Source organism: Sarcophilus harrisii, chromosome 1, assembly GCF_902635505.1.
Source record: "Sarcophilus harrisii chromosome 1, mSarHar1.11, whole genome shotgun sequence".
In the NCBI taxonomy this organism is placed as follows: domain Eukaryota; kingdom Metazoa; phylum Chordata; class Mammalia; order Dasyuromorphia; family Dasyuridae; genus Sarcophilus; species Sarcophilus harrisii.
In genome coordinates, this window is record NC_045426.1 from 571,016,533 (window position 1) to 571,041,040 (window position 24,508).

General features: G+C 34.7%; 1 protein-coding gene across 4 annotated transcripts in view; it reads left to right on the forward strand.

The window, feature by feature from the left end:
* The window catches only part of SLC26A7 (solute carrier family 26 member 7), a 193,306-nt gene that overhangs the window by 67,025 nt on the left and 101,773 nt on the right, over window positions 1–24,508 (forward strand). For all 4 annotated transcript variants that reach the window (XM_031946971.1, XM_031946973.1, XM_031946972.1 and 1 more), the window contains one exon: window positions 18,235–18,399. In XM_031946971.1, coding sequence (XP_031802831.1) covers window positions 18,235–18,399 — 165 coding nt within the window. The remainder of the gene's footprint in view (window positions 1–18,234; window positions 18,400–24,508) is intronic.

The following is a 24,508-nucleotide window of genomic DNA, read 5'->3' on the forward strand; positions in this document are numbered from 1 at the left end:
TCCAAATCCTGTCAGTTAATACAGTCACTTATTGAGACTTAGGTCACTTCCCCGCTCAAAACGTGGCTTTCTTTTGCTTCCAGGATAAGATGAATGAACATCCCTTGACTTGAGATTTAACACTTTTTATAGCTGGGCTTCAACATACCTTTTCAACATTTATTTTTTCTTTTTGCGTTGAACTCCTTCCAGTATCTCTGTTTGTTAAATTGAATAAATATGTAGCTTTTCTCTGAATTCAATGTCATATATGTTGAGCTCTTAGAACTTTCTCACTTTCCTACATCAGCAAAAACAGTCCCAGAATGCATTCTTTGCATTTTTGCCTTTTATATTATTTCCTTAATGGCTTAATTTAAGTACCATCTCCTCTAGGTGGCCTTCTCTGACCGTCATTTAGTATTCTCTCATTCCTTGCATATTCCTTGTGTACTTTACTGGGGTCTTTCATTCATCCTTGTCACTCCCAATCTTGTATCATTCTTCTCTACGTGTCATATCCTTGCAGTAGCTCTTTGACTTTGGGATTCGATGTATTTCCAGTACTTTCAAGAAAAAAAAAATTTGATAGCCATTGAACATATTAAACACCAAATCACAACACATTAATGCAAAGGAGAAGATTTGTTATTAATAGAGGAGCCAACTATCTTTATATAGTTAAGACCTAAAATCATAATTAGTTAGCCAAAACAATAACAAAAAATAAAGAATAATGATGGGGGGGGGGAATCATATATAATTGAAATATCTGAATCTTAAAACTATTTAAATAAATAATTAAAATAAATGGTAAATAGATAACAAGAATGGCATTGACACTCATTCTAAATAATTTTAGCTAGAAGGTTAGGGATAGGAACTGGACCTGTGATTTCATTCATGTTGGAACTTCCCAATGAGGAAACTCTCTTTAGGTGGGCTGGTGGCATAAGGAAGAATTGAGTTCAAACCTGGCCTCAGATGGTTACTAGCTGTGTGACTCTAAGCAAACCACTTAACCTCTATTTGCCTCAGTTTCCCCCAAATGGAGAAAATAATAACATCCACCTCATATGGTTGTTGTGAGGATCTAATAAGATGATATTTGTAAAAAGAAAAAAGCATTTAGTGGGTAAAGAGGGCATCTCTTTTGTAGATCATATAAACTAAGAAGGATAAGCAAGACACTCTATAACAGCTAGAATTCAGAGATTTTGACAGACTGGAATATTAGACAGAATGTAGTAAAATAAAATTTCTCTGTCTATCTCTCTGTTTGTCATTCTCTTTCTCTGTTTGTCTCTGTCTCTGTCTCTCTCTTCCCTCTCCCCCCATATATAAAAGTAAATAAAACTTCATTTTGTCTTGAGCTACATTGTGATTTTCTTGTAACAAACAAACAAAAAACAAACAAAAAAAAAGCATTTAGGACAGTTCCTGGCGTATTGTAGATATTTATATAAATGCTTATTCTTTTCACTTTCTCCCCTCCCCCCTCATGCAGATTGGCATCTTCTCTGCAACTTACTGTCTTAAGAGAATTGTTTAGAGTTCTGAGATGTTAGTGACATGCCCAGGGTTTTAGCTGGTATGTGTTCAAAGTGGGACTGGAATCCAGGTCTCATTGGCTTCAAGGACAACTCAAAACTCCTTAAGAACCCAGAAGTAAACAAACAACTGATTTACTTGCCAAATACACACACAGATGACTGCCAAAAGGCAGCAGTGGGTTAGACTATAAATTCCTTTGTAAAATCATATGAAAAAGGAAAATGGAGGATTGTGAGCAATATAATCTCATAAAGAAGAGAGAAGCAGTCAGAGGACAGTAAAAATCAGTTTAAGAAAAACTTGGCAAGATTGCCCAATAAGTGAAGGTGTCCCAATATCTTTCAAGATTGAAAGGGAAAGGAAAAAGGGAAAGGACTTTTTAAAAAAAAATCATTATTTCCCACAGTTATCATCATCAAGAATAATAGTTGAATCATAGACCAAAGCATGTTCTGCATGTACTATAGAAGAGATAGAATGGTCATTATGAGGAACAGAGAGGAGAAAAGCAGCCAGATTAGATCAGCTGTATATAGAGGAGATCTGTGCTAGAGGTAGCACCTTTGTTAGGGCAATAAAGATCGAGATAAAATACAACTGAAAAAAGGAGAAGAAGCCAAAAATGTGGTAAAAGATCTGAGAGTAATTTTTAATTAAAAAAGCTGACAAATAGAATATAAATAACCACCTTTCTAATGTATATGTAGGGACCTAGGTGTCAAAGTGGATAGAAACCTGGGTCTGGAATCATTCAAATCTGACTTCTGTTGTGTGACTCTGGCCAAATTGCTTACCTTCCATCTGCTACAGTTTCCTCAATTATAAAATGGGAATAATTATAGCACCTGCCTTATAAGGTTATTGTGTGGATCACATGGTATAATATTCGTAAAGGACTTTGCACACCACCTGGTACATGATGCTTAGTAAATGCTTGTTTTCTTCCCTTCTTCCTATTGTATAAGCTTTTTTTCTTACCTATCTATGCAAAACCTTTATGAGGGACATCTATACATGAATTGAAGAAATCCTCCATATAGTCATTTGTAGGAAATGAACAGACTTTTGAGTTATATATAGCAATGGGATCATATTTTTAGTATTTCACAATTAAAAAATATGTAATCAAGATAAACTTCAGTTATGCTTTTTGTTTATTAATTTAAAAAACTCACCCCCCTCCCCCTTGCATTTAGCACAGAGCCTGGCATATAGTAGACAATAAATGCTTGTTGACTTTAGCAGAAAAATTGCTTTTATAAGCTCTTTTGCAACAAGTTGCCTACCTTGTTGGCAAAATAGCAAAAAGTAAAACCATTCAAGATTCCTTGGAAAATGCAACAGAAATAATCTTGATCAACATCTTTCTCGTGTATTTTCACCAAAGTGTTTGCTATTGTAATGGAGGAAATCCAATTAAGAGTCTCAGAATCTCTGGGATTGTTGAATTTTTAAAGATATTCCTGTTTGTGTTGAATATTTCATTAAATATGGCCTAACATAGCCTTTTAAACATAATGTACATGCTTGACTTAGGTAAAAAGCATTTATTAAGTGTTTGTTATTTGCATATACAAGTAGAAAAGCAAGACATTCCCTACTCTTAAGGAGTTCAAATCCTAATAGTATGAAATAGTACATATTGGTAGTTTAAACGATGAGTCAAATGGAAAGACCCAGTAGTCCTTAGGATACAGCAGCAAAGCAGATAATATTGTATCCTCTTTTATGTAATTTCCATTGATAAAATAATATCTATTTTTGATATTGAATCATTTGACAGTGCCCAGGACTTTGGTAATGAGAACTTTCTTTTTATGGTCTTTAGTAGTTGTGGTTCTTGAGGGAGATGGGGAAAGCTGAACGACTTTACTTATAGAAAGAAGTAGCCTGCTCACATCTCCCTAAGATTTGCTCCAATAGGTGATAAGTGGGAAAATTCAGGGTGAAAAGAGTGCTCTGCTATTCTTGAGATTCTTGAGCTCACATGACCATAAGTAGCAGTTGGTCAGTGGTTGGTGTTAGTAGTGGTGAATGCTTCTTTAGATAATGACTGCCAAGACAGGGCAAAATATAGGAGAGGTGTGGCTTAGCGGATCTATTCCTAGAGCTCTTGGACACAGGGCATCTTTATTATAAGAAGAGGTGATAGTTGATTTGGTGACAATGGTTTGGCTAACCATAGACACAATTCAGTTTCCTTTAAAACTTACTTCAGTAGTTAACTCCTACATGGTATTTTTTTTTTTTTTGACTCTCCCTAGCTACTAATAACTGCCTTCAATCAAATGATCCTGTAATTTTAAAAAATATATACTTATCGACATGTCCTGATAGAATATAAATTCCTTGAGGGAAGAGCCTGTTCCTTGAGGGAAGAGCCTGTTCCATATTTTATATGGAAGGTGGAGTTGTCATATCTGATAAGCTGAAAGCTGATTGATCAGAGTCTAGTAATTGCTAAGGTCAAAGTTAACTCAATAAATTTCTTTTAAATTAATAAATTGTAATACTTCCTTCACAGTCATAGTATTGTAGATTTATTGTTTTAGAGCTAGAAAGGACCCAAGTATCATTTAGTCAAACTTTCTCATCTTACAAATGAGGAAACTATGAATCAAAGACTATTTGCCCAAGATCACAAAGGTGATTATCAAAGGCAGGAATTGAAATCAGGTCCTCTGATTCTTATTGTGAGGGACAAATATAACTTTTGTGTTGTTCTTAATTTTTTTTTGATTTATTAAAAAATTCTAAATAAAAATAGTCTTTTATTTTTCAAAATATGTGCAAAATTAGTTTTCAGCATTTGCCCTCGCAAAACTTGTGTTCCAAGTTTTTCTTTCTTCCTCCTTATTTGTCCTCTTCCCTGGACAGCAAGTAATCCAATATAGGTTAAACATATGCAGTTATTCTAAATATATTTCCACATTTGATGATAACTTTGTTAAAGGATTTATAAATCTTAAAACTATTATATACTTATCAGTTTTTGTTACTCATGGTTATTATTATTTTTTAAAGAATGAACCTACATTCCTTTCTTTGATGTGTCCTTTTGGACCTGCTTGATGATGATGATGGGAGAAATAAATACAAAAATACATTCATTAGCCTGTGGTGGACACATTAATGATATGAACTTGTATTGAATGTAAAGGAAATAAGTGTAACAAAAGTCATGTATTTCTTTCTATTTACTTAGTTTCCCATTATAACACATTCATATACATAATGTTATATGTATTAAGTAAATGTTTTATATAAATTAGGACTTTTGAACTCTTAACTAACTCAGCCCTCTTTAAATGGGGGTTTTAAAATTGGGGTCCATGGACTTAAAATATTTTTATTGATAAGTATTTCAATAAAATTGGTTTTCTTTACATTACATGTTATTCTGAGGAGTCCACACACTTGACCAGAGTGTCACAGGAGCCCCAGAGCCACAACAAAAAAGTGAAGATTCCCCAAATTACAGCTATTGAAAAGGTAGCTAGGTGATACAGTAGCTAGAGCAACTGACCAGGAGTCAGGAAGACCTCAGAGTAAATCTTGCCTTAGATACCTACTAGTTATATGCCTCTTTTATCTCTTCCATTATTGTAGAGGGCAATACCACCCTTTCGGTCATTCAGGCTTATAACATAGGAGGCACTCAGGATTCACCTTCCATATCCATTCTATTGCCAAGGCCTATTGATTTTACCTTTTGCAACATCTATCAAATACACTTTCTGAGATCTGCCACCTTGGTCCAATCCCTCATTGCCTCACACTGACTGTTTCAGTATTCTGCTAGTGGTGCAACCCCAGTGCAATTTATTTTGCAGTCAGCCACAAAAGTGATTTTCCTAAAACTCAATTCTGGTCATGTCACCCACTCCCTCCACAATAAACTCCAGTGGTTTCCTGTTTCCTCTAGGCACATATACAGAATGACTCTGTTTGGCATTCAAAGCCTTTCCTAATCTAGCCCCCTTCTACCTTTCTAGTCTTCTTATATTTTACTTCCCAATACTTATTTTTTGATCCAATAATCCTGGCCTTCTGGCTGTTCAATGAATAAAACATTCCATCTCTCTGCTCTAGGTGTTCCTCTCTGGTTTTCTCTCATGCCTGGAACAATCTCCCTCCTCTGCTTTGACTACTGTCTTCCTTGGCTTTCTTTTAAGTCACCACTAAAATTCCACCTGCTACAGGAAGCTTTTCTCAACTCATCTTAATTCAAGTATTTTCCATCTGTTAATTTTTTTCTTATTTATCCTATATTTATCTTGCTTTTTGTGCAAATATTTGCAAATATTTGTTTGCATGTTGTCTTCCTTATTAGATTATAATTTTCTTCATGGCAGGGACTATCTTGCCTCTTGTGTGTCTCCCTATACTTGGCATACTGCCTAGCACATGGTGGGTGCCTGATAAATGTTTTTTGATTGATCAACTGACCCCAGGCAAGTTACTTAATCTTAGTATCTTAGAATCCTAGTTTTAAAGCTAGAAAAGATTCAGGTATCATCTAATCAAAATAGCCTCAGTTTCTTCATCTACAAATGAGGATGATAATAGCACCTACTTTACAGAAATGGGGGATTATGGTTGTAAGGCCAAAATGAGTTAACATACATAAACACTCTGCAAACTTTAAATCACTATATACATGTTTATGTATTATTATTATGATTTATAATAGAGAGAAAAATTAGAAGCAGTCTCACATGCTCAATAAGTATTTAGAGAACCTGCTTAAATAAATACACAACTGTTTTACAATTAGCACATAAATTACATGTCTCTAAATGAGTGCTTTTGAGATGCTCGAGTGGTTGCCTAGGAGTTTTACCAGATAGACTTGTTGAGCAGAGGAAGTTTTTTTGAATAATGTGTTAATGCTAGTTGTGATTCCTTGTTTAGAGAAATCAGCCAGTTACATTCTGCCCTTTAGTCAGATATTAATTATCATTTGGTTTTGGTCCTTTAATTTTCTTTTCCAAGAAATGATCAAGAAATGAAAAGTTTTTTTTTTTTCAATGTTGCTATCCATTTAGTTGTGTTTATTTGTTTGTTATTGGAAACTATGTTTCCCTATCTTTCCAAATATCTTGGAAATGATCTGTCCTAACAACCTCCATGATCCCATCTCAATGTTTATCATACTGAAGTTCCAACCACATTCTGATCTGGACTGATTCATCCCTTCTTTAGCAGTCTACTCCCTGCATCTCTATTCCTAGGAGTCTATCATTGGACTTCAAATGAATACACAATTGGTTTTAGTTCTTCTGCTACTCAAATTCCAAGTTCAAGTGTTCTACCTCAGTCTCCTTAGGTTTAAGAATTTTAGGCATTCCCAGCTTACTGATATTGTCTAAAAAATGTTTTTTGATATATATTTTGTTTTTACATAGGCCTTTATCCTTCCTTTTTCTCATCTCTGAGAACCATCCCTTATAAAAAAAGATTCTTTAAAAAACTAAAAATAAACTAGTAGTAAAACTCTAGTTAAAGAGTTTGAATATGAACATTTTAGTCCATTTATTTGCATTATTTCAGATTTCTTTCTAGGATAATTATACCAATTCACAATGCCTTATTGTTCATGTCTTCACACAACTCTTCCAATATTAATTATTCCTATTACTTGTCATTTTTTCAAGTCACTGAACATGAGGTGAATCCTAGGAATGGTTTCATTTTCCTTTCTCTTATTGGTAGTAATTTGGAACATTCTTTGAAATGATTGAAAATTGTTTGCAATTCTTCATTTGAGAACTGTTTGTTTGTATCTTTCAACTACATTTGTTCTTATTTATATAATAGAAGTCTTTTCCTCTGATGCTAGATTATATATTTTAGCCAGTGCTTAAGAAAAGTATTTAAATGATTGACTTCAACACTTATTGGACTCTGTTTACAAGGCACTGAATTAAGTACTGGGGATACAAAGTCAAAAAAGAAAAAGTCTTTGCCTTCAAGGCACATACATTCTTTTTGATTTCATTCATAATTACATTATGAATAATATCAGTTTTTATAGTTGAATTCCAAAAGATTTTTTCCTCTTGAGTTTATTTCTGTTGATTGTTGGAATTGAAATATCCTAAAAAAATAACAACTATCCTATAATATAGGTTTAAAGAGAGACATAATCTGGATTGAAGTTTTATTTGGAGCTCAACAAAATATTTTTAATTGATCTTTAAAATATTTTCTAAATTATTCCCCATAGGTTTGTAATATCAAAGGAAATCCTATGATTAGATCATGAGCAATTTTTTTGATGTGACAATAATTGGAATGAAGTTTGAGGGTTTCTTTTAACATTCCTTCAGTCTGTTTCCAAAGCAAATTAAGCAACTCATCAAAAGAAAACCTTTGTAGTGAAACTGATGCATTGTTTTATTATTAGACTTGCTGTCTAGTAAAAGAAAGAAGAAAGGAAAGGAAGGAGAAAAGAAGGAAGAAAGGGAGGAAAGAAAGGAAGAAAGAAAAAAGAAAGAGGAAGCAAGTAAAGAAGGAAGAAGGAAAGGAAAGAAATGAGGAAGGGAGAAAGAAGAGAGTATAGGAGGAAAGGAAGGAGAGAAGAAGGAAGAAAGAGAAGAAAGAAAAGAAAGAACAAAGAAAGAAAGGGAGAAAGGAAGAAAGAGGAAGGAAAGAAACAAAAGAGAGAGAAGAGAGTATAGGAGGAAAGGAGGGAGAGAAAAAGGAAGAAAGAAGGAAAGAAAAAAAGATTCTGAGATACCACTACACACCTGTCAGATTGGCTAAGATGACAGGAAAAAATAATGATGAATGTTGGAGGGGATGTGGGAAACTGGGACACTGATACATTGTTGGCGGAGTTGTGAACTAATCCAACCATTCTGGAGAGTAGTTTGGAACTATGCCCAAAAAGTTATCAAACTGTGCATATCCTTTAATCCAGCAGTGTTTCTACTGGGCTTATACCCCAAAGAGATATTAAAGAAGAGAAAGGGACCTGTATGTGCCAAAATGCTTGTGGCAGCCCTGTTTGTAGTGGCTAGAAACTGGAAAATGAATGGATGCCCATCAACTGGAGAATGGTTGGGTAAATTGTGGTATGTGAATGTTATGGAATATTGTTGTTCTGTAAGAAACGACCATCAGGATGAATACAGAGAGGCTTGGAGAGAATTACATGAACTGATGCTAAGTGAAATGAGCAGAACTAGGAGATCATTATACACTTCAACAACGATACTGTATGAGGATGTATTCTGATGGAAGTGGATTTCTTCGACAAAGAGAAAATCTAACTCAGTTTCAATTGATCAATGAGGGACAGAAGCAGCTACACCCAAAGAAAGAACACTGGGAAATGAATGTAAATTGTTTGCATTTTTGTTTTTCTTCCCAGGTTATTTTTACCTTCTGAATCCAATTCTTCCTGTGCAACAAGAGAACTGTTCGGTCCTGGATATACTGTGACATATTTAACATGTATAGGACTGCTTGCCATCTGGGGGAGGGGTGGAAAGAGGGAGGGGAAAAGTTGGAACAGAAGTGAATGCAAGGGATAGTCGGAACAGAAGTGAATGCAAGGGATAATGTTGTAAAAAATTACCCAGACATGAGTTCTGTCAATAAAAAGTTATAATTATTTAAAAAAATTTAATATTTAAAAAAAGAAAGAAAGAAAAGAAAGGAAGAGGAAGCAAGTAAAGAAGGAAGGAAGGAAAGCAAAGTGAGGAAGAGAAAGAAATAGAATATAGGAAGAAAGAAGGAAGGGTGGAAGGAAGGAAAGAAATCAAAGAGGAAGAAAGGAGGGAGAGAAGAAAGAATAAAGGGAAGAAAAAAGAAGTAAGTAAGAAAGAGGAAGCAAGTAAAGAAGGAAGGAAAGGAAAGAAATGAGGAGAAAGAAAGAAGAGAATATAGAAGGAAAAGAACAAGGAAGGAAAGAAGAAAGAAAAGAAAGAAGGAAGGGAGTTCTTCCTTGGTTATGTGTGTTGATGTCTCACAACTATTTTAGTCAAGAAGTGGTTACTAATGTTTAACTTAAAGCTTGTCCACTGCAATCTGAGCCTAAGGAAACCCCAAAACAACTAGAACTTTTATGACTCAGGTATTATCTTCACCTTTAAATAAATGACATAGAAAATCAATCATTAATAAGAAAGGAAGAAAGGGAAGAGGAGAAGAAAGGAAAAGAAAGCAGGAAGAGGAAAGGAAAGAGAAAGAAAACAAGAGAAAAAGAAAACAAGAGAAAAAGAAAGGAAGAAAAAAAATGTTCCTGCTAAACAGCAGCAGAAGCCAAGAAATAAATCCCGTACCCACTTACCACAATGAAGTGCTAATTTCAAAGTCAAGTTGGACCCTTTAAATACTAGCATTAATAAGGAATCTTGCTCTAGAAACAAGCCCTTAACTGGAGGCAAATCACTTGTAAAAGCATCCTTCTTCTGCTCTCCCTTGGCATTTTTATTCCACCAAGATGGGATTTTTGCCTGCTACTAGTGTCTTCCAAGAATTGGAAAGGAGTTGGGGATTGTCCTCTTCCCATTTACTTTTGGAAATCTTCCCACACTCCCCTGCTCTGAAGCAACCACAGCACAGGGTTTCGCTCCTGGAGTTGGTGGAGAGATACAGTTCCTTTGTCTGAGAGTTGCACAAGAAGAGGATGTCAACAGAGAAGTCTAGAGTGACAGGGCCTCCCCTTGTGCAAATGAACAAATGAACTCAGGCCTTTTAAGGGGACTCTCCCTTTTTGTCCTGATTTAACAGTAACAATTATTGAGGAGCTATAAAATAATAGAATGACAGGTCTGGAAGGAATCTGCTGAACCAGCTAGGGCATTCTGTCTCTTGGTAGGAAAACATCCAAGGATTTTTAATATAGGACTCAGGAACTTATTTTTTTCCCTTTGGTGACTATTTTAATAGAATCAGTTTCCTTTGTGATCCTATTAGTTTAATTTTATGCATTTAAAGTGTTATTTATAGAAAGGATCCATAGGCTTCACCATTCTGTCAAAGGGCTTGTGACATAAAACAGTTTAAGAAAGTTCGATAATCTTTTCCTGAAAGATTTTCTAGACATTTCTTTAAAATTGCCAAAGATAAGAGGACCATAACCCTCCTTGGTCATGTGTTTTGATATCTCACAATTATTTCATTCAGGAACTTATTACTAATGTTCAACCTAAATCTTTCCACCCATAATTTGAGCCTGCAGAAACTCCAAACAAGTAGAACTTTTAAGACTAAAGCATTGTCTTCACCTCTAAATAAATGACACAGAAAATCATCTATTAAGAATGTCAGTGTAAAAATGTTAGTGATCAATTGAAAATTGTCAGTGGGAAATATTTTTGAAATTTTAGATTGAAATCCTACCCTACCTCTCTCCTCTTCCTCAGGAGCAAACAGAATGCTTGCCATGTAACACTTTAAATTGTTAATAAGCTTTTAATTGCTTTTTATAATAAGTATTAGATTGTGCAGGGGGTAGAGAGCTAATCCAGTAGTCAGGAAAACCTCAGTAAAAATCTAGCCTCAGAGACATGCTAACTGTGTGTCTGGGAAAAATAACTTTTGTTTGCTTCAATTTTCTTTATTTTTCAAATGGGGATAATAATAAGACTTACCTTACAGGGATGTTGTATATGCATAATAGCATAGATTAATAGCATTAAGTATTTGCCACGGTGTCCAGCCTGTAACAGGTGCTTTAAAATGATAGCTATTATTTTAACTAAAAGAATACTCATCATTTATAGCATTTTCCGCCTAGGCTAGTGTCAATTTGATTTGGTCTGTGTAATGAATCTCAATTATTAATGAAAGAAGATGATGTTTTGTGGATAGCACATATTATATGGTACTAGGGTTCCCATAGTGAACATAGAACATAGGGTTCCTATCTATGCTTTGTTCTTTTCAACCTCAAGCATGAAAATGAACTCTGAATGTTTTTCAGCATCTCAAGGATAGTTTCAGAATTCAAAATAAAATCTGAGAAACATAGAACACATTATGATGATTAGAATACATACAGTGTATCAGATTTTATCTTGGTGAATTTTCATAGCATGTACCAGACATTTTGACTACTTGTACAAAGTGCCCATGTGACTAAAAGCAACTGAGATGTATTTTGTGAACTGGTAATTAAATTCTGCTATATAAGACTATAAGTTATGAGTAATTATCATTTCTGTTGGTAGAGGAATCTTGCTCACTGGGAGTTCCCTATAGCCAGAAAACTTTTTAAGCTGTGAGTTATGAACCCATATGGGGTCTCTCACTGAATGTGGGGGTATGAAATTATGACTTTTTATCAATATATGTTGGATTTGTATACCTATTTTATATATACTTATATAACCAGGGTCATGTAAAAATTTCTTTGGTGAAAAGGTATTGCTAGGGGAAAGTTTAAGAAATCCTTCACTATACCAATAAAATCACAGGAATGATTTTTTAAAATACAACTTTCCATAAAATTCTTTATTGCCAAATGTTGGGAACTGTTTGCTTTCCTCTTCCTTTGTAAAAGAAAAAAATATCAGGCAGTATTTTGCTATTTATTTTGATGAAAGACTAAAGTGGTATAATCATGGTAAAGAGGAAGCAGCAGTGGCATTTTTGTTAAGCTCCCCAAAGGACTCCATAGCAATTTTTAAAGTTATAAATGCATATCCATCCTTTATTGGAGAATCCCCTAAACTTTAGGGATGGCGTGGGTACTGTTTAACCCTCAAAGAATATATAATGTTTCTTTTTTTATCACAATTTCATTAACCATAATCTTCACAATATTTTTTGAAACATTATTTATGGGAAATTTGCTGATCTCTACAATTCAAAAACTCTTAATTTTAAAGGATTTGTCCTATGCTGGGTGCATTTTTTGATTACAAAAAAAGATGAAGGATAAAATTACAAAAAATATTTTGGCTCCTTAAAGAAATTGAAAAGGAGAATGCTCTTACTTTAGTTTTTCCGGGCTGCTAGATTCTAGTCTTTTTACAATCTGAAATGATTGTTTCCCCCATCCATGTCTTTAATGTATTAGAACTCTTATCAAGACAGTGTAAATGACCTAGAAGCAGAGATAGAAACATAGGAATTTGGCTGGAAGTGGCAAATTACTTTGACTTAGATAATCTGTTTCCGAATCTTGGCAAATAATGTACCTCTTGAGATGAGATCTGGAGTTTAGAAGAAAACCACAAGTAAATGAAAAATGTTTTCTAATCATTTTTCATGGTCATGGAAAAGGGGGAACTATTGAATAAAAAAAGAAAAGAAAACTATGAAGAAGAACTCTTTACATTTGAATTATTAGTCCTTTTGAATGAATATAGAATAATTCTCAAATTTCCTAGTCCAAATTAAAATAGAACTTAATAAGACTGGACAAATGTAACTCTAGTTTTGTAACCACTTAAGTAGTCACAATCCAAATAGTACCTTAAAGAGCTAAAAAATTTAAAGTAAAAAAATAACTACCTGAAAGGCAGTGCAAGGGAAAGTATGCTGGGCATGAAATCAGGGCTTCTATTTTGCTTCTGCTAACATTTGCCTCCTGTGTGACCTTTGACAAGACATGAATCTCTCTGGGCTTCAGTTTCCTCATCTGTAAAATGAGGGAGTAGAACTAATGGACCCAAGTCCTCTAAGAACCTTAAATCAGTAATCCCATGGATCCATTACCTTCAGGTTCTCAACTCTTACTCAGGGAAAGGTTTGGACACTTGGGAAAATGGAACTCAACATTTTTTCCAAATTAATTTTGCAGCATTTCTACTTACTAGTTAGTTGGCTTTCTGCAAATCATCTAAGTATGAGTTTCCTCTTCTGTAAAATGAAAGGGCTACATTAGATGGTTTCTAAGCTTCCCTTATATATCTCAGTCCTAGTTGAAAGAATTGGGAATTATGAGTCCATAGTTCCTCTAGAAAACCATATTTTTCTTGTGGCTATTTCATGATTACCTACTTACTTCCTTCAGAGCATTTTTACTTTATTAATATGATGTGTATATTTGAAAAAATACCAGTTGCCAAAATAAAAAACAACTCCCCCCCCCCCCCCCCGCTGTTTTGGCATTCTTTGTTGAGAATAACAGATTGCCAGTTTCTATACTGGCAAAGGATGGAGTTTGCATTACTACGTAAGTAATTGAAGGGGGGTGTTAAGCTGCAAACAATTCACACAAAGTGCTTTCTTTTCTGCTCAGTTCTCTAGTAAGTTTTCCTGGAATGGAAAATATGGTGTGATTTTTCTTACCTTGCCAAAACTGGTGGCTGCTGACCAAAATTATTCCTACCACTGACAAATCCATTTGATTGTGAGCTCCTTGAGGGCAGAGTCTGTTCTTTGTCTCTTTTTGTATCCCCAGCACCTAACAATGTTCCTGGCACATAGTAGATACTTAATGTTCCTTGACAGAAATATATTTGATGAAATTGGTTCCACTGTGAGGAGGTGTGACAGATGGGATCACAGAACCATAACTAAACAGGACCTTAGAAGCCTATCTTGTTCATTTAAATAGAAATGAAGAAGCTGAAGCACAGGGGTGCCCATGGCCACACAGAATTGATATGTGAACCCAGGTTCTGTAACTACATTCATTGCTCTTTTCCACTGGATTATGCTATTTTGGGTTTACAGATAATCCACGTTGTCACTATCATCTTCACATTTTATGGCCTTTGGCTAAGAACCATTGCACCATAAAACTAATGGAGGGTCAAAATGATGTATCTTACAAATGAAAATTCAGTAGTGTCAGTGCAGGTATAAAGCAACACTGGTAATTTGATATAGCACATTATTATGAAATCAAGATTCCTAATGGATGGGTACCTCCTTATTTAAAATTGCATCTATATCCAACGCTTAACCTCTTCCAACACTTAAGTTTCTAACTTTTCCAACAAGGATTTCAAAGTTCATTTCTAATTACTGTTTTGTTTTGTTTTTCTTCCAAATGATATAAATTGCCTAACCCAAGTAACATGTCAAACTAACCTGTTTTGTTTTCCACTTCTATTAGGGACAGTCAGGAATGGAATGTTATTTAATTTTAAATGGCAAGGTCATTTTGGTAGTTTTTCTGGGAAGGTTTTTACTCTCAATGATGTGGTGAACTCAGGTAGCTTACTGAACTAAATCAGGATGTTTTAATCATTGTGCTCACTTTGGAACCTTTTATGCATGAGGAAATCAAATTATGACTGTGCTGATGAAAATAATAGCAGAAACTCATAAGCATTCATATATACATGCAGATCTGCGTAGAGACATGTGTTCATATGCACATATGTAAATAATCCCTTCACCTCTGAAAGATTGTGTTTTCCTGTCCAGGACTCCAAAATCACTAATCACTGTGAGTCAAAAGATACAGATTTGTGTGCCTTCTGAGCTCATCAATTACTAGCTGAATAATTGGAAATTAGTAGTCATTTGGCCAGTTAGGTGGGTCAGTGGATAGAACACCAGACCTGAAGTCAAGAAGACATCTTCCTGAGCTCAAGTCTGCCCTCACATACTTTGTAGTTGAGTGACAGCTGGGCGAGTCATTTAACTCTGTTTGCCTCAGTTCCATCATCTATAAAATGAGCTAGAGAAGGAAATGACAAACTCCAGTATCTTTGCCAAGAAAAGCCCAAATGGGATTACAGAGAATCAGACATGGCTGAAGTAATTGAACAAGAAACAAAAATTATTGGACATGCAAGTGGCATAGTGGATAGAGTGCTGGGCCTGGAGTCAGGATTTTCATCCTTCATTTTTCTTTTATTTGATAATGTAAGAATAAATATAGTGAAATGGGAAATGAAACCCAAGATTTATTAAAAAAAATTAGTAATAGAACCTTTAAGTAAGTTCAAATCTCTATGCTCAGATTCTGAATTACTTCCCTCTTTCATTGTTTCTGGTCCTAATTTCAGATTTCCCATTCATATATACCACTAATGAAAGAATGAAAAAATGTAGTTCCTGAATTGGTTCCTACTGCATTCGATTATAAGCTCCTTGCTGACTAGAACTGTCTTTTTGCCTCTTTTTTTTATATCCCTAGTGCTTAACACTTGGCACATAGGAAGTACTTAATAAATGTTTTATTTATTGATTAGTTGATTGATATAGCAGCCAATAAAAGGTACATGATCTCAGGAGCTTTTGTTTGGGATTAGGAAGATCATAGTAAGGGAAATCACAGTACCAGTGTAGCTTTCCCTGATTGGATTATTTTTTGAGTATTGTGTTCAGTTCTGGATGTCATACCAGCTGGATACTTCCCAGAAGGGGATGACTAGAATGGACAAGAGCGGCAAGATCATGCCATATGAAGATTAGTTGAAGGAACTAAGAATAAAAGTCTGGAGAAAATTTATGGGTGGGGCATAATAACTGTCTTCATATGTCTGAAGGGCTGACACTTGGAAGAAAGATTAAAATTATTCTTTTTTGGTTTCAGAAGACAGAAATAGAAGGAATAAGTAAAAATTTCAAAGAGGCAAGTAAGTTAAAGCTTGGTTTAGGAAAAGAGATTTCCTAATAATTAAAGCTATTCAAAAATGAAATTGGGCTGTCTCCAGAGATAATGGGTTTCCTTCCAATGGAGGTTTTCAAACAAAGTCTGGCTGTGTGGTAGAGAGCATTTTTGTTGAGTTGGGAGTTTATTGGATAACCTTTGAGATTTCTTCCAACTCTGAGGTTATATAATTTTACTTTCAATAATCTTTGAGGGATCATGGCAAATAGAAGGGTTGGAAGAATAGAACGGAGCAATTATTGTCCTGAGGGAAAAGGTAGATCCCAGAAACTGTGGGTCCATCAGACTTAATGTTGATTACTGGTTAAATTGTAGAGTAGATTATTTAGCATTTGTTTTTTGACCATTTAAAAGATGATGTGGATTGCTTTGTATGTGTCAAGATGGGGCAGCAAGTAGGTGGCAAAGTAGATAGATAAGGTATACTGCCTGAAGTCAGGAAGACTCAGCTTCCTGAACTTAAATTTGACCACAGACACTTATTAGCTGTGTAACACTGGACAAGTCACTTAACCCTGTTTGCATCAGCTCATCTGTAAAATGAACCGGAGAAGGAAATGACAAACTGCTCTAGAATCTTTGCCACGAAAACCTCAAATGGGGTTATGAAAAGTTAGACATTGCAATGACTGAACAACAAAAATATATGTTAAGACACATTGAGGCACACTTTTTTTTCTGTCTGAGCTAAGGAGTCGACCTGTATTTTCCCACAATGACTGAACTATTCAAAGGAGGAAGTAGAGGAATGGGAGAATTCCTTCTCATTCTTACTAGATCTTGGAGGACTATAAGCACTGCTGCTTGACCTGTCTGTTAATAAATTTGAGTAGATTTGACTGACTGAGGTGTAATGCTTGGAGTATTAGGGGAGGGATGGATTTGGAGAACATTGTTTCCATAGCGATTCTTCCATAATCTTTGTTGATTTTAGACAGATTTTTCCTTTTCTCTCCCTCTTTGTATTTCTACATAGAATATCAACTCCAAGAAGAAACCTTTTATCAGCTGCTGTCAGAGGGAACAGTTCCAAAACAACTAGGGCTTATGTCTCAGGATCTTGGGGGGCAGTCCTCAAAAGATCTCTTTCCTTCCTTTATGCCTGGGAAGACTTTGTCTACCAGATGTGAAAGAGTGAATTAGACTCATCATTACCAATGGATTGCTGTCAATTTCTTTATTTTTTAGTTTCTTTGATGGTCTTTACATACGTTATTGCTAATATTATTCATATGGATTTGTCTTTAAAGTGATTTTTTTTGGATTGGTTTATTTTTAAAATCAGAAAATTTAACAGCTTTAAGTGAACTTTCCTTTTGCATCTAATTTTGTTTAAAAGGCTTGGGAACTTTGTTTAGGAGCAAGCGTAAAACAAATTAGTACAATATGTTTCATGTCACATCAGTACTGATGTCAGTTTCTGACAAAGGGAGCTTTTATAATGCCGAAGAAACTGAGGCAAGATAGAGATTAGAGAGGTTTTAATTTTTTGTTTAAAAGGGAGAATTGTGCTGGGGGCATGCTGCCCCTAGGGCTGATGTCCAAAGCATCCAGTAAACAATGTGAATTCTCAGTGACACACACACACACACACACACACACACACACACACACACACACACACGGCTCAGCTTAGCTACATGGGTAGACCGAGGCAGGGGCGAAGTCAGAGTATTGAGAGTGGGAACAGACTATCAATCCAGTTCTGACAGGGTGTGGGGAGGCACCGGGCATTCTGGTAAATTGGGATAAAGAAGAACAATGACAGGATAGGGGGTAGGACCATAAATTCTTGATGACAGAAGGAGTTAGGAGCCAGGAAGTCTGAACTCCCCCTTATCTTGAGTCTCACATTGACAATTTATAACCTTAAAGCAAGTGGCCCTCAGTCTTAATGAACCAGAGGAGGGATTTGCAATTAAGGGGATTGAGGCAGAACAAGTAGGGAAATTGAGGCAGAACCAATTTAGGGAAACTGAGTCAGGATAATTAGGGAAACAGTCAGGACAATAAAAGGGAACTGTGGCACAACACTTTCAGTTCATGAATGGATCTTTCTATTTCTTATGGATAGCCTGGTGCTTTCTAATAAAATGATCATTTCAGAGCTCAGATACATTGCATTTGAACGAACTTTAAATGATGCCTTCCTGTCTTTGGTTCCTCAGATTGCCATGTTTGTGCTGCAGCTGGGCAGTGCCACTTTCTTGCTAACAGAGCCTGTGATCAGTGCAATGACAACTGGAGCTGCTACCCATGTTGTGACCTCACAAGTCAAGTATCTTCTTGGAATGAAAATGCCATATATCTCAGGACCATTGGGATTCTTTTATGTGAGTTTGTCATGTTCTTTTCCTTTCCTTTTTTTTTTTTTTTTTTTTTTTTGGCTTTTTCACCTTCAAATTCAACAAGAAGAATGTAGTTTATATCTATATTAGGATCTCAAATCTAGAGCTGGAAGGAATCTCAGAGTCATCTGGATCAACTCCTTCATTTTACAAATGAAGAAGTTGAGTTCCAGGGCATTTAAATGGCTTGTCCAAGGTCACAGAGGAAGTGACAGAACCAGAATTCAAACTTAGATCTCTTGATCTCATGATTTTAAGTTGTAGTTTTTCCTTTGTGAAATAATACTAAAAGTAGTAACAATAATAAATAATTGGTGACATTTCTACAGACATGCATCATCACAATGGAGTTTTACAATTTTTCAAGGTAGGTGTTGCAATTATTATTATTCTCATTTTACAAATGAGGAAACTGAAGTTTAAAGAGTTTAAGTGGCTTTGTCTAGAGTCACCTAGTTTTTAGGTACTAGATATAGTATTCAAATTTAGATATCCCAAACTTGCAGTTTGGGAACTATACTATGCTAAACTGTTTCTCTAGATACTTTCTGTTCAAATAAGATATTCTAGGATTTTTGGAATACAATTTAGAAAGAAAAATAGTTAATTTAAAATTAATCACTTACAAGGTAAGCTAAATCCATGCTGCAATTGGGTAAGGATAAGAACAAATGACTATTTTATTTTTCTTTTGAAAAATCAAACATGCTATTAAATTCACTCTTTAACCATCTAACCCAAAACTGACCCAGTTTCCTAACAAAACCATATGTCATATAAAATTCTTCCCATGACTTTCAGCCAGAACCCTGGTAAAACACTGGCAGAAAGATGCCATTTTCAGACAGCCAATTCAGCAGCAGGCCACCTGGCCTTGAGGGGCAAAAGGGTTGTTAGGTTTGTGTATTGGTTTAATTTTTTTTTGCCCTGAAGTGGGCTCTCATAGAATTTGACTTAAAGAACCATGATTTACTAAGAGTCATAATGTTCCCTTACCTATTGACTAAGTTAAATTATAATCAGCAAATTTTTAGGATCAGACAAACTTGCCTGGTATCTGCTCAAGCTCAGGTCTGCTTGTGATGTTAAAAGATTGTTTCACGATGGCATTCTTTTGTTCATTAGTGATTATGCACTGAAACCTGGCTCTGGACCCTGACAATTTGCGATCATATTTTGCCTCAGTTGCTTGCTACATGTATAACTTATGGCAAATCATTTAATACCTTAGGCTTCAGTTTCCTTGACTAAAGTAGAATGGGTTGGGCTCCCTTCTAGTTCTAAATTGATTTTTTTTAAGCATTTACTTAAAAGGGTTAAAGCATATTTAAGTAGTATACCTATCACTGATTAGTCTATTATTTAAAGTCTTTCCTTTAGATGGATGTCATATGGATTGTGGGAATTAATGTCAGAATATAATCTTAATATCTGCAAGACTTTAATTCAACAGACTGGAGACTATCATCTAGGAGATGCTATAAATAGAAGATAATGCTTTCAAAGTACTAAAAGTTGACTTTCAAAGTCAACAAGCATTCATAATGTGCCTATGATATATACATGATACTTGTCAGTTCAAGTGGGAAGCAGAGGCATAACATCATACCACTTTGTGGGGCTGGCATTATGCTTTGGGCTAACTGATCAAAGGCTGAAGGATGCAGAGGTTGGGCACCAGGGACTATCAGGAAAACCTCATAGCTGGGAATTTATTAAGCAATTCAAGATGGATAACTCTTTTTGTAGTCTAATCCATTGTGAATCCCTCAGCCAGGAATGCCTTTGTTTGAGGGGAAAATTGGAAAACTAGTCAAGAGGGCCATCTTCTTTAGGAAATGGAACACCAAAATTCATCATCAATTTAACTTCAGACCCCAGATTAAACAAATTAAAAGTTTCATTTAGCTTATTCTATGCTGAAATGCATAATTCAGATATTGTTACATTTTAGCATTTTCATCAGAATCACAAGATCATAGAATTTTAGAGTTAGAATAGGCTTCAGCAACCATCTAATCCTTTCAATACCCCAAAGAATCCCAAATACAAGATATTCATTAGGGATAATCTTAACCTTTGCTTGAAGATCTCCAATGATAAGAAATCCATTTTCTCTTAGAGAAGCTCATTATACTTTTGTTGATCTGTGGGATATATTCAGTAGCAAATAGCTAATGGAATAAACAGTAATGAGGCTATGATAATTTATTCATATGAATAGGTTTATTTCCTTTGATCAGACTTACAATTCCATTGGTATAAAAACCTTTCAATGAGATAATTATCTCTGTCAATGAACATTTGTACCCTTTCTCAGCAGTATATAGTCTTAAAGAGTGCTCTAAGCAATGAAAGCTTGTTACTTTCTTTAGCGTCACAAAGCAATTTGTCAGAGGCAAAATTTGAACTCAGGTCTTCTAATTCCAAGGCTAGCTCTCTGTATTCATTATGCCTGCTACTTTATCTACTAGGTTATAGGTAGGTAATAGGTTTAGGTTATTTATGTGTGGAGAATGGATCATCATGTTCCCAAGAAACTCATAAAGAACTGAAACTTAATTGGGAAAAAGCTATAAGCAGGAAAAACAAATTTTTTTATAAAAAGAATTCACTAAACTATAGTAGTGAATATGATACTTTTGAGAAACTTTATAAAACTATAAAGCAGCTATGATGAATGGGAGAAGGTTTTTTGATTATTGGTTGTTTAGTTTATTAGTTTTAAACTAAGTCTTTAGAATCTAGGAAATGGACCCAGAATGGTAACAGATTTTGCAATTAGTGCATCTATCATCACAAATACAAAAGTAGTCTTCCCATGTACAATAGATGAAAATGCCTGTTGGGAGTGAATTGGTCTTTTCAATCACATACAGACAATCTTTATGTTCTGAATTAGACCTCCTATCTAGGGGGTGAGCTATATTGATTGATGAGTAAGTGGAAACAAAATCATTTAATGCATAAACCTATCTGGGCCACACTAAATCATATTTCATATTCCATCCAACATTCCATTTAGACCAACTTCCTATCTGTCCTGCCACTATCTCATTTCTTCCCATATGGACAGCACTTTTTGGTCTGCAATTCTAGCAATTGTGCCCCTGGTCTCTGAGGTGTAATCCATCAGTTTAGGAATTCTCGCCATGAGACTGAGCGAGCTATTTTGATTGATGAGTGAGTACAACTTCATCTAGCCTAGTATATAAAATTTGTCTTAGATCAGACCATATTTTACATCCCATTAACCTATCACCACCCGCATATTGGCTGCTCTGTGCACCAACTCCCCATCCCTATAACTCCCTAGGTAAAGTTTCCCTTCCTGGTCACTATTAACATCATCTATCTATCTATCTATTTATCTATCTATCTATTTATGTGTCTATCTCCATTTATCTCCATTTAGATAGATGGAGATAAATATTTACCTCCCATTATTAGAATACTCCTCAAGTACAAGGACTGTTTTACTTCTGTATTGTATTCTCAATGCTTGGCATCAGGGAAGTATTTAATAAGTTTTTTTTTCATTCATTTTTATTTATTTATTGGATTGAAATTTGGGCAGAGGCAAAGCAGAAGCAGAACTTAGGTCACTGTGATCAGTTTCACCAAAGGGTCCTGTCATCTTCTAGGGATTCTCACCAGAGAGGTCCAATTATCTATAAGGACTTCTAGTCCTCCATGCTTCATCATAAATTGCATTTATGTCAGTCTGTGGAAACTGCTGAAATAGAATTCCTTTTTGCCTTCTGTAAAGTTATATTATTAGTACTATACAACGATGGGTTAGTTCTTCTAGGCAGACATTTCAGAAAAGCACACTGGACCTGTTATAGTTTTGTCATGTATTTAAACACTTTAAAGTTCCTCTTCAAATATAAATTCTAATTAACAGATTCATGAAATTAACAAAATTTTCCAAGACAACAAATTATCTTGTTTCTATTTCATAGGTAGTATCTTTTTTTTATTTCAATTTATTATTGATTTATTTTGTTTTTAATGTTTTGTTTTTTAATTTTTGAGTCTTTTTAAATTTTGAGTCCCAAATTCTTTTCTCCTACCTCCCATATCTACTGAGAAGGCAAATAATATATTACCCAATATAATATTAATTATACATGTAAAATCATGCAAAATGTATTTCCCTATTAGCCGTAAGGTGGTATCTTTAGAAAGAAGTACACAGTGGATGCAATGTAAGAACCCAGGAAGATCACTGACACTTCCCAGCTACATGACCAAAGAATTCACTTAACATCACCTCAGTCACCTTTCTATTACTCTTAATTATGAACACATGCTATCTTGGTTTGTAGAAAGAGCTTCCATAGTGACAGGACAGCATAAACATATCTTGAGGTGTCTTTATACCTTGATGCATCTTGATATCTTGATATATCTTTATAATCAATGAATCAAATATTTATTAAGTACCTGTGAGTTCCAGGCACTATGCTAGGCACTAGACACAAAAACTCAAGTAAGATGATTCTTATTCTCAACAAATTTACTCTATTAGACACTCATAGCATGCATAGAGCTGAACTGTCTTTATGGGTGAATGAGTACAAATTCACCTAGCTCACTACATGTAGCCATCTCTAGATTATAACCATGTTTTTCAAGCTATGTGATCATCTGCCCACAGCCATTGGCTGGGAAGGGAAGAAGTCTTTATCATAAGATTATTAGATCAAGATTTGGATAGGAACCCAGAGATTATTTAATCCAATGTCTTCATTTTACAGATGAAGAAGCTTGAAAAATCACTGAGGTTATATTTTTTAATTTGATATTTCATTTTCCCTAATTGCAAGTAAAAACAATTTTCAACATTAATTTTAAAATTGATTTCCAAACTCTCTTTCTCCTTCCTCACCCTTCCTCTTTGAGAAGGGAAGGAATTTCATAATAGATAATACATGTATAATCATGCAAAACATATTTCTGTATTAGTTATATTGTAAAAGAAAACATAGATCAAAATAAAAATCCAGGAAAAATAAAATAAAAAAGACGTATGCTTTAATCTGTTTTCAGATTGCAACAGTTCTTTCTCTGGATGGACTTCATTTTTCATGATTAATCCTTGCTTAGAACAGCTATGTCATCCACAGTTGATTATTTTACTATATTACTGTTGCTGTGTACAATGTTCTCCTGGTTCTACTCATTTCATTTTGTATCAGTTCATGTAAGGCACTCCAGGTTTTTCTGAGTACATCTAGCTCGTCATTTCTTGTATCACCATAGTATTCCATTACAATTATAGACCACAAATTACTCAATCATTCCCCAACTGATGGTTACCCCCTCAAATTTCCATTTCTTTGCCATCCAAAAAGAGCTGCTACAAATATTTGGGCAAAGTTCCAAATTGTTCAACAATGGTTGAATCAGTTCACAATTCCATCAACAGTATATTAGTATCAATTTTACCACATCCCTTTCAATATTTATCATTCTCTTTTTTCTCTCTTATTAGCCAATCTAATAGATATGAGATAGTACCTCAGTATTGTTTTAGTTTGTATTTCTCTAATCAATAGTGATTTATAGCATTTTTATATGGTTATAAATAGCTTTGGTTATTTAATCTGAAAACTGTTCATATTTTTCATCATTTATCAATTGGGGAATGGCTAATTTTTTGTGAATTTGACTTATTTCATTCTTTTGGCTTTGTTTTTTATTGTTTCTTGATATCTCATAGAGTCATTAGCTTAAGAAATTATTTTCTTCAATGAAGTTTTATACCTCTTTTTCTATTTGGCCAATTCTAATTTTAATGAATTTCTTCAGTGAATTTTTGTGCCTTTTTCCATTTGGCCAATACTGTTTTGCAAGGTATTCTTCTCATTGAATTTTTGTATCTCTTCTATTTGACCTATTCTGTTTTTGTATTATTTTCTTCAGTATTCTTTTTTGCCTCCTTTACCAAGTTGCTGATTCTTTTTTCATGATTTTCTTGCATCTTGCTCATTTCTCTTCCTAATTTTTCTCTACTTTTATTACTTGATTTAAAAAAAATCCATTTGCGCTCTTGTATAGCTTTGAAGCTAATTCATTTTTTTTTCTT